Source organism: Schistocerca gregaria, chromosome 3 (genome assembly GCF_023897955.1).
Source record: "Schistocerca gregaria isolate iqSchGreg1 chromosome 3, iqSchGreg1.2, whole genome shotgun sequence".
NCBI lineage: Eukaryota > Metazoa > Arthropoda > Insecta > Orthoptera > Acrididae > Schistocerca > Schistocerca gregaria.
Window position 1 is genome coordinate 145,154,870 of NC_064922.1, and position 12,291 is coordinate 145,167,160.

The following is a 12,291-nucleotide window of genomic DNA, read 5'->3' on the forward strand; positions in this document are numbered from 1 at the left end:
ATATGAATGAGGCCATATGTGATGCCAAAAATCTTAGGAATGATTGATGTTTGAACCTTGAACCTTTGATTTACAGTCTGACATTTTTCCAATTAGCTACTAAGCAGCACCATGTCAACTTGCCGCCAGCCAATAGGAGGCTAGCACAGGGTATTATATACCAAACTCTTAAATAGATGACAGCAACATGCCAGAAAATACAACTTTCTCAAACTGTGTAGACAGTCTACGATATTGCTAGAAGGCTATGGCTTCACTTGCCACGAGGAAAGCAGGCTGAATATACAGATCCTGCAATTCTGATAACTAACATCCCCAAGCTATCATTACACAGAAAATAAAAGTTACTTCTCCACTGACAATAGCAACGAAATAGATGACCTTATAGTTACTATACTACTTACTCAAAATCAGCTGCTACTCCTGCCAACTTAAATTTCTATGATTGGATGCAGCCTACATTACCAATATACACTTCGAAGTAAGTGTGCAGGCATCCCTTCAGAAACTTTTATCAGTCATATTGTGCACTTTCTTTTCACGCCGCTGCAGAAACAAATAATGATTAAGAATAGCTATCATACGTCGGTAACAAATTCTTGAGCTTTCTATTTGATATCCCCACTAAACATGGAAACTAGAATCTATACAGTTAGGAGAGTGTCACAAGGGAGTATAATATGACTGCACCAAAGGAAGAATGAAGAATAAGGTTTATTGGCATAATGCCAATAATGTAATACAACATGGTGCAAGACTTAATCGAGCAAGAATGGGAAAGGAGAGGCCAATTTCAGTTTAAACCTGGAATGTGAGATAGTGATTTGAACTTCCATCCTCCAGAATACAAACATACACTCCTGGAAATTGAAATAAGAACACCGTGAATTCATTGTCCCAGGAAGGGGAAACTTATTGACACATTCCTGGGGTCAGATACATCACATGATCACACTGACAGAACCACAGGCACATAGACACAGGCAACAGAGCATGCACAATGTCGGCACTAGTACAGTGTATATCCACCTTTCGCAGCAATGCAGGCTGTTATTCTCCCATGGAGACGATCGTAGAGATGCTGGATGTAGTCCTGTGAAACGGCTTGCCATGCCATTTCCACCTGGCGCCTCAGTTGGACCAGCGTTCGTGCTGGACGTGCAGACCGCGTGAGACGACGCTTCATCCAGTCCCAAACATGCTCAATGGGGGACAGATCCGGAGATCTTGCTGGCCAGGGTAGTTGACTTACACCTTCTAGAGCACGTCGGGTGGCACGGGATACATGCGGACGTGCATTGTCTGTTGGAAGAGCAAGTTCCCTTGCCGGTCTAGGAATGGTAGAACGATGGGTTCGATGACGGTTTGGATGTACTGTGCACTATTCAGTGTCCCCTCGACGATCACCAGAGGTGCACGGCCAGTGTAGGAGATCGCTCCCCACACCATGATGCCGGGTGTTGGCCCTGTGTGCCTCGGTCGTATGCAGTCCTGATTGTGGCGCTCACCTGCACGGCGCCAAACACGCATACGACCATCATTGACACCAAGGCAGGCGGGCTGCACGATGTTGGGGCGTGAGCGGAAGACAGCCTAACGGTGTGCGGGACCGTAGCCCAGCTTCATGGTGACGGTTGCGAATGGTCCTCGCCGATACCCCAGGAGCTACAGTGTCCCTAATTTGCTGGGAAGTGGCGGTGCGGTCCCCTACGGCACTGCGTAGGATCCTACAGTCTTGGCGTGCATCCGTGCGTCGCTGTGGTCCGGTCCCAGGTCGACGGGCACGTGCACCTTCCGCCGACCACTGGCGACAACATCGATGTACTGTGGAGACCTCACGCCCCACGTGTTGAACAATTCGGCGGTACGTCCACCCGGCCTCCCGCATGCCCACTATACGCCCTCGCTCAAAGTCCGTCAACTGAACATACGGTTCACCTCCACGCTGTCGCGGCATACTACCAGTGTTAAAGACTGCAATGGAGCTCCGTATGCCACAGCAAACTGGCTGACACTGACGGCGGCGGTGCACAAATGCTGCGCAGCTAGCGCCATTCGACGGCCAACACCGTGGTTCCTGGCGTGTCCGCTGTGCCGTGCGTGTGATCATTGCTTGTACAGCCCTCTCGCAGTGTCCGGAGCAAGTATGGTGGGTCTGACACATCGGTGTCAATGCGTTCTTTTTTCCATTTCCAGGAGTGTAGTATCCTTCCACTTTGCCACCTCACTTAATCAATCAGACCACCAAGGTTGTCTGCATCGACTCCTATAGACAAACTCCACAGTGATGATGATGTTTTGAACTTTAAAGGAAGTTAAACAGGGCTAGAAAACATACCAGTATTGACTAGGTCTTCAATCAAAGTAAGTGGAAATACTGATCATGATTTACAAAGGGGCTACTTCTTGTCTTTGAGAATTCATGCCTATTAATAAATTCACAACTTTTGTATGTAGAAAACTGAATTAATCTGGCTTACGGAGAAATTCGTGCTCTGCTGTCTGATCATTTTAGTATGCAGACATATGTATATCAGTGGGCTGAACTATTTGCAACAATGTGAACAATGATCATAATAGCATGTAGCTCGGATTGCAAACTTTTAAAAGAATCAAGCAGATATTGAAAGTTCCCTTATGGTATAGTTTCACCTTGTTTTATACTGAGAGTGACATTCTATATTTCTCTTGTTAATTAACAGCATACTGCATATCATCAACAGCCATGCAACATGCACTGGTGGATCTGCTAGACTTTTTCTATACGTTATGGGCTTCAGCTTTATGTACCAATTTTGCTCCTTACAAGTTTCCTAACACCATTTGCCCGCCAATCATTAAGTTGTCTTCTTGGTAATCTTTTACCTCTTAGAATCTTTTGCCTGTCAACCACCCATGGTTGTATGGAATGATTAATGTCATGGAAAGAGACAATACAAGACGACCAACAACAAAAGTAAAACACCTCTATGGACAGCGTAACACATGCATGAAATTATACAGTGGGGCAAAAAACATGAATTACCACTTTGTCTGGGATTCATAAGTGTTTAAGTAAATTTTGATTTATTTCAACAAAATTAGCATGCTTCTTGAGTGAACTGAAGAAATAAAATTATATAAACATTAAAGCTTGCATTACATTTCTTCATCAGGTTAGTGAGAAATTCAGAGATTAAAGAACAGCCAGGAAAGCAGATTACATTTCACCATAAGCATTGTCAGCAGGTCTAGAGGAAGTTTTCAAGTTCTTCAACTAGAGAAATGAAGGGGAATGTGTGTTAATGGAACATAATCTGAACCACATTCAGTTTGTTGATGGCATTGCACTGTTTGTCTCAAGTGCAGACAGACAGACAAACAAACAAAGAATGGATAAACCAAGTTTAAAAGTAGACTTGAAAGTCAGTTACTGTACAACTGAAGTAATACATAACCAACACATCAAAAAGAAAATCATGCAAATTAACAACAAAGTAAAGTATCAGTTGATAAGTTTTTGTTTTTGGGGAAATTGGAAAATGTGACTGGAAGCAGAGCACAACAAAGGCAAAGAGTAGACAGCAGTGCTTTTTATAAACTAAATACAGTTTTTAAAAGTCGAACTAAATCTGGGGGTGCTGAGGAATTTAGATTAAGAAATGAGTCACTAAAAGAACTAATTAACTTTTGCTATTTGAACAATGAAATAACTAATGATGGTCACAATGCAGATGACAATGATGACTGGCATTGTCAAGAAAAGTATTCCTGAAAAAGAGAAATTTTCTAACACTGAATACCAATTTCAGAGCCAGGTAGTTTTTTGTGAAGGTATTTGTCTGGGATTGTAGTCTTGAATGGAAGTAAAATGTAACAGCAAGCAGTTCAGAAAAGAAGAAATAGTAGCTTTTACAATATGGTGCTAAAGAAGAATTCTGAATGGGGAGATCGAATAACTAATGGTTGAGGTGGTACTGAATCAAACTGAGACAACAAAAAATTTACGTCACAACTTGAGAAAGAGAAGGGTTCAGTTGATAGGACACATCCTGATGCATCAACTAATAGTCAATTTGGTAATGGATAGAAGTTTTTGAATAAAAATTGTAGAGGGAAACCTAGGTATGAAGACAGTAAGTAGTTTCAAATAGAAGCAGGCTGCTACAGTCATTTAGAGGTGAAGAGGTCTGAACAAAATAGAATATTGTTAAGAGCTGCATCAAATGGTCAAATAGTCTTCAGGCTAAGATCACCACCACCACAACAAGACCTGTTCACTTCAGTTTCATTTTCATTGCAATTGTAATTATGTTTTCCACTCCAGTTTGCTTACTGACACTCTGTCAATAATTTATGACATGAATCTTTTTATTGTCCACTGAGAAACCTAAAGATTTTGAACGGTTTTTGCATTCAAAAGGAAGGAAGGAATGAAAGAATATTATGGTTTAATGACCTGTCAGTGATAAGGTCACTAGAAATCAGCACAAACTTGAATTGGGGAGGGAAATTGGCCATGTCCTTTCCATAGGAACAATTCCAGCATTTGTCTTAGGTCATCTAAAGAACCCACATAGAAATGAAATCTGGAAGGCTGGACAGGGATTTGAACCATAGTCTTCCCAAATGCAAGTAAAGTGTTCTAATCACAAATCCAGTGTTCTGTTCTAATCACAAGTCCAGTGTTCTGTTCTAATCACAAGTCCAGTGTTCTGTTCTAATCACAAGTCCAGTGTTCTGTTCTAATCACAAGTCCAGTGTTCTAATCACAGTGTCACCTCGGTCTGTTTCACATTTAAAGTCCATGTCTCACAGCCACAAGTAAAAACTAGTAACACACTTAGAGTTTCCTGTTGAGACATGTTACAAGCTCGCTTCTGAAAACCCTCTTTAGTTCATTAAAAGCACTGCAGCCTGTTTTTACTTTTCTTCTGGTCTACATACAACTTTCATTCTCAACTACTATAAAACAATTAATTGTTAATTTGCATAATTTTCTTTGTAATGTGAGGTTTAGGCATAGCTTCAGTCTTGCACTTACTGATTTTCAAATCTGCTTTTCAACTTAGTTTATACATTCATTGTTTAAGTTTGACAGCAATTGAGACAAACGGTGCAATGTCATCAGCAAAATGCAGGTGGTTTAGATGATGATCTATCAATACACATTCCTCTTCATTTTCCCAGTTTAAGGACCTGAAAACTTCCTTTACAACTTGCTGTGAACAGTTATGGTGAAACTGAATCTCCTCACTGCCCTAAAAGATACCTAGTGGAGTCTGCAGCATTTCTTCAATACACCCACCTAACTTGAATCAATGCCTTGTTTCTCAACAGGCATTCACACAGATTTTGTTGAAATCACCCTTATGAACCCTAGGCAAAGTGGTAAATCATACTTCTTGTCCAACTGTGTAAGGCAGAAAGTAGAATGAGCATGTGCTTTCTACAGAGTTGACATTATGCCTTGAGAAACATTTTTACTTCCCATGCCTTGCATCACAATTATGTGGCAATCATTTTGAATCAACAGAAGTAGTTCTCTTTCCTGCAGAGGCATTCAAAAATGTAATGCCAGAAGATGGGTTCCACATCTTTGGGAGATATGCAGCATCATGTTAATATGACTCAAATGAAAATGCTTCAGTAAATACCATGTTGGCCTTAATGAATTATTTCATGAGATGACATTAATTCCCATGCTTAACAGACACACACATATCAAGTTTCACTCTTCCACAACTGATGCTACAATCTTTGTCTTGGACATTCATTTGTTTTTGACCCAACATTGTCTTTCTGTTGCTCTTCACCTCTGTACCAACATACACCTTCTACTGACTCCTCTCTTCCTGGCACATTCAGCACAGTTTGGGGAGACACAGCTGTAACTTGGAGATATGCTGTCCCAATGTTATCTGCATCACAAAAAAATTCTACAAATTATAAGCATTGTTCCATGCCATGCATACACTATAGACATATTTTCTATATGCAGTAGACATGTACTCTGAGATCAAATTACAATGTGTTGCATGGGAATTCAAGAAACTCACCACATGACTCTACAAAAACTCTAGATACATGAGTAACCTTTTCACCAAGAATATGGGGAAATACAACCACAATCAGTGAAAACTGTGCCTGGGTACATGACACTAACCTCCTATGCCTATCACAACTGAAACATTGTAGACAACCCTAAATGAGCAAGCTTCTGTGAGAAAACTCCTATACTGGCATCAACAGTCTGTTAAAATCTTGACAAACCTTACCATGAGAGCTGACAACGAAGGCATGCAAACACAACTCTACACACATGACAACAATGATATGTGGGTTCAGAACCAACTCTGATGGTGATTCTCATGTATTACAGGAATCACTTTTAACACTGCAGCCATTTTCTTTGACGTCCTTGTGATTTTCCATTCTCTTCATTTATTACCTTCTCCACAGAACTTTATTGGGTGTAGGCACCAGAACATGTACAATAATGCAAAATCATATCCTGTGATTCCTACACTAGCCCATTAACTCTGAAAATGGCAGGCAAGACAGTATACCTCTTCATTGGTCATGGAAGAACGAGTACCTTTAAGACACCCACCCCAACCTCTTAAAGTCTGGCTGTATTGTGTCAAACTCACAATTTATATTATGATTATGCTTGTTTGTCTGTTCCACTTTTCAAGTCAGCTGCCCCTTCAATGCCATAGTTTTCATGGTGGAATTAAAGCACACATTCCATACACTTCATTCTTTTGTTATGAATTACAGCTTATTTTAACACGTTCTTTCAAGCTCTGCAGAAGAGCTTTGTTTTGTGATACTCAGTGCTATTTGAATTTTAGTTATATGTTCAGTATACCCTCAGTAGCTAGATACTTGGTTGCTTCCCTTTCTCCATTAACCCACCCTTTTACCATCACACACACACACACACACACACACACGCACACACACACACACACGCACACGCACACGCACACACACGCACGCACACACACACACACACACACACACACACACACACACACACACACACACACACACACACGCATGCGCGCGCGTTCTACAGAATTTAGCAGTTTTACACTACCTGATCCTGAAAGCTTAACACTGGGCATATTATTTATTTTAATTGTGATGTTGCTGACATGTCTCATTTCAGTAAGTACACTGACTTGCTTTTTTTTTTTTCCTGCCAGTTCTCTACAGCTTCTTCTTCACTAAAAATACCACCCAATATATCAACACCGCAATTTTTGTATCTGGTAAATAATATTTTTAATAACTTTTAATGAGGCTCTACACTTACATTTTCGAATTCTGTAATTGTATTCTATATTAATTGAAACACAGAGAATTCCAACTTACCTTTCCAGCCACTTCCACTGCAAGTAACGATGGAAGTACATGGAACATTCAAACTGGCGAAATGGGTCTCCAGCAAGAAAGGTTTTTACAGCATTTGTACATTCTAAAAACAGGTCCTTATTACCAGCTGCCAGCTTCTCCTTGCAATGCTCAGTGAGTTCACTGTTCAGAATATCTACAGCTTCACTTGACTGTAGAAAAAAAATCTTCACATGAGAAAAGATGTTAGGATACATCAAACTAGGAGCTATTTTAGCTAAATCTGAATGGATCTCTCTCTCTCTCTCTCTCTCTCTCTCTCTCTCTCCCTCTCTCTCTCTCTCTCTCTCTCTCTCTCTCTCCTCTCTCTCTCCTCTCTCTCTCTCTCTCTCTCATATGATACCAGAACTATGTACAAGTCATTACAATTTTAACTCAAAGCAGTTTCCTGAGTAATCTACTTGTGAGTGAAATAATCTAATGTATGATAATTATGAACAAAGTAAGGCATCCCTTAGGGCTCTCAATAAAAGTAAAGCATACTTACCTCGAACAGTTTACTGAGACAGCAATTGTTGAGCTACTTTTCAGTACATTTCAGTATTTCAACTTTTAGTATATCCAAGTCAGAGAATTATGTCACATGGGATTTGAACTAATGTGTGAATGTTATCTATGGTCCACTGGTCAGGAATTTCTTCAGTTGTAAAATAGGATGACAAGTGATGAGACCAAGGGAAGTACTTTTCAACTTAATGCAATAAAATTTAGAATATTGAGATGACTGCAGTGCTCTGCAACTGTAAAGCAACAGTTCTCCACATTGCATTGCCTCACGTGTTCTACAAGACTGACAATGTCAAGAGGCACTTCTCACTGTATTCCTCATCATGGAATTTTTGAAAACTTTAAGTCCATTGCCTCCGTCAACAACGTATCACCTCCTTTTTCATACTAACAAGCTCAAACACTATAACAAGCCCAGATGATAGGTACTACATCCTCTGCATCCAAAAACAGTTGCAATGTCACAACCAGAAGAAGGAATCAGAAGTGCCATATTCACTCATTAATATGCCAATATTACGCAGATCAGGAATTGTCAACTGCTATGTATGGTAGACCAATGGCTTATTGCGAAACCACTACCTGCTTTGGTACTGTTAATTGATTTATACTTCATCATATTCTGTAAATAACAAAGAGAAGAATTTTCAAGAATGTAGGATGCATCAAGGTATACGTAAATGTAAAAACACAACTCAACCTGTACACTTTATTATATAGCCATACTACTTATTATACAGCTTTACAATGAAACCTACCAGGACACCCATGCATGTTAAAGGGCCAGTTCTGGGACGGGCAAGACTGAATCCTCTTGTTGTGTTAACGCCAAAGATAGGTGTGCCGACGAGCCTGGATATGTTTTCAGGCACTTTCCCACATCCTGCTAGGTGAATACCAGGCAGAAACCCAAGTCTCATCTCAGTTACATGTTTTGCAAACATTTAGAAAACTTTTGTCCACTTTCACATGAATAACTTATACACTGACTGGTGCAGCACACATATTCCGTCCAGGGAGCTGCGGGAGGGGGGGGGGGGGGGGGGCAGTAACAGGATGGTGGCAATAGAAAGGGCATTCAACCACCTATTAAATTAACTGCGCCAATTTCCGTTCATACTCATGCGGATAAAGGCACAAGAAAATGAAAAGTTATCCAGCTTCATAGTGAACATCACTATTCATGATGTGGTTAACCAAATTCCTTGTTTCAAGATACGTAATTAATTGTTCAGAAAGTATAATATGATGACACAGTGTTTGAGTGTTTGGTAGAAGATTTGTCAATAAGATTGTCAACTTGCCCCATAAACGTATGACTAAAAGAATACAGTGTGCCAAGTACTGGTGGAGCAGCAATGACACTCCTATTGCGAACAATAAGTGCAAGCCATGGAATTCAATGATTTTTAACCTAGATTTCAAGCCTGTCAACGGATTATTCAGCAAAGCACTGAAGCGATGCACTTCTTACATTTTGGATTGCACGTTGATATTAACTCTCAACTCTGATGGCGTTTTCAATTAATGCAGTAGCCACATTTGGAGCATTGAAAATCCTTACATAATGCTTGTCTCAGATCACCAGCAACAATTCTCTATCAACAAGTCAAATGAGCTCGTGCAAATTCATTTGCGACCAAACCATTTTACTGGATCATGTTACCTGTTGTTTATTCAAGACATGCTTCCATACTTTTGGGGACTATCTATTGTTCACAAGAGGATGTGATTTTAACAATATACCGCCCCACACCACCTCAATATTAATGTCCATGTGCACCAGAACAACAGTTACCTTCATTGTTAGACGGAGAGCCATGACGCCTAAGCCAAGACCATCACCATGACAAGATGTCACGAATATGTATTATTTAATTCAGTGTTACACGAATTGGTAAAAACCCAGCAGAAAGAGAAGAGGAATTGAGTAGTATGAGCCTAACAGACGCTTCATTGTATAAATGGCAACAGGTATATTGCACTGGTGTAAAGTGTGCACTGAGATGAATACCTATGAGTTTAATTTTTGCTATAAAATTAAAGTGATAATAAAGAAGCAAATATTTTCCTGCCATTAGTTTCTTATCTCAAACTAACAAAATAATAATACAAACATTTATTCTTTTTTCTCAGAGTAATTCCCCCCCCCCCCCACAAACACACACAAAGAACAATCATTCTTTTTTTTTTTTTCCTCCCAGTCCCGAAGAAGGATTAAATTTACAGTCATCATATATACATACATATTGCTTTTAATTATTATTTGTGTACTGTACTTCACTCCTACACTAGTTTTTTCAGCTATATAAAAGCTTTGAAAATTAGGTAAATGCAGTTTATAGTCAGTATAATAAACAGTGTATTCTCTTAATTGTGTGTCAACTTTCATTATTCAGTCTACACACGTCACCAATATCAACATAATAGGCACTTCAAATAACACCAAATTAGTCTTGTTTGTTAGTAACACACAATGACAGTCCTCACTACATAATTTCTTTCAAATGATCTAGCAATGTAGAAGTTTTCTCCAAAATTGGTAAGTAGTTCCTTTATATTCATTTCTAGATACAAAGAATAGCAATTATATCTACAATTATACTTGTTACTGACATACATGAAGAGGCAAGGGCTGCCAAACAAGTTTCTAAATTGGGTGGTATCATTTTATATTACTACGAGAAAAGTGAGACAATACTGAAGTGTGTGATAACAATGCAGGATTTGAGACATATGTGTGTGTGCTTGCAATAAATTATTTTTGTAGATCATCATTTGACATAAGAAGCAGCATGGCTAGGCAAACTTTCTCAATACAATAGGTTTTAAATACTTTCAAAAGCCATTGGACCTCTACATAATTACAGTTCAACCTTTAAAGTTAACTGAGAACTGCTTTTACGTTCTGGATGTGGTGCAATTACACTTACAACACATCTGATCAACAATGGACTTACCAATGGCTTTCACATTCTTCACTACAGAATTCCTAGCATCACCTCTCATACAGCAACATCTCTTGCTGGAATAAGGAAAGTATATGAACTGTAACAAAATATGTCTATTGCAATCCACAGTGGACCTCATTTTCTCTTGCAGATAACTTTTAATAAGTATAAATCTTCAAGGAAGACAGGAAAAACAATGTAATACCTATTTGAAAAAGGTAGTAACAGTTGAGGATAGGAGAGAACCGAGTGAATAGCAAATTATCATTCAATTACATATAAAGAGAAATACATAATAATAATAATAATAATAATAAATTAATAATAATAATAATAACACTGATTACAATTATTTAGTCCCATTTCAGATAAAAAGAAATTGGAGGTACAGAACCAAGTTATTCTAAAAAGGAAACACAAGGGAAGACACTGCTTGAAATAGCAAACAACCAGTGGAATCATACTACAGGGTGCACATAAAGTCTGGGAACACTTTCATTTATTTATTGAACAAGAACTAAACACTGTACAGATGTCATACATATTGCATTTTGAATAGAAACTCTGTCTTTTACAAACATTCGATATGTGAACCATGAGTGACCTGGCAGACGTCAATACGATACTCTAATTCTTGCCATACCCATCCCAGCATGGATCCTCGACAGTGGCAGTCACTTCCCATATTCTCTCCTAGAGCTCTGCTAGCACATGGTAGAGGTGGTACATACACTAGATCTTTAATGTGTCCCCACAGAAAAAAGTAATACAGAGTGAAATCTGGTGATTGGGAATGCCATTTCACGAAACAGCTGACTCCCTCCTGTAGCATGGCCAATCCACCGATGCGGCAGCTTCGTGTTCAGGTACCCACGAACTTCACGATGAAAATGGGGTGAAGCCCCATCCTCTTGTAAGATGAATGGAGAATCCAATTGCATTTGAGGCATCAGCCATTGCTGCAACAAGTAGGAATATCCAGTGACAGTGCTCTCGGCAAAGAAGAATGACCCGTACAGTTTTCGACGTGAAAAGGCACAAAAAACACACTCAAAGTCAATGCATTTGTGTGGATGTTTTGTACCCCTAGATTCAACAATTATGCCTCTTCAATTTCCAATTAGTGCGAAAAGTGTTTTTGTTGAACTCAAACACACAGAAAGCTCGCTACGCACCTGAACTTGCCATGTTTGCGAGTAGCGCTGACTATCAGCAAATTACCAAACTACGCTCTGGCTGTATACATGAAAAAAACTCTCAGGGTTTCTCTTCAAGACAACATATGTATGATATCAGTACAACATTCGGTTCTTGTACAATAAATAATTGAAAGTGTTCCCAAACCTTATGTACACCCTGTATTACGATCATCTACCTCTGCATCTACATTTATACTCTGCAAACCACTGTGAAATGCATGGTTATGGTCCAC

The 12,291-nt window shown here is 39.4% G+C and overlaps 1 protein-coding gene across 2 annotated transcripts in view; it reads right to left on the reverse strand.

Moving 5' to 3' along the window:
• The window catches only part of LOC126356366 (G protein-coupled receptor kinase 2), a 152,868-nt gene that overhangs the window by 65,039 nt on the left and 75,538 nt on the right, over window positions 1-12,291 (reverse strand). For both annotated transcript variants that reach the window (XM_050007352.1, XM_050007353.1), the window contains exon 5: window positions 7,363-7,553. In XM_050007352.1, the coding sequence (XP_049863309.1) occupies window positions 7,363-7,553 (191 nt within the window). The remainder of the gene's footprint in view (window positions 1-7,362; window positions 7,554-12,291) is intronic.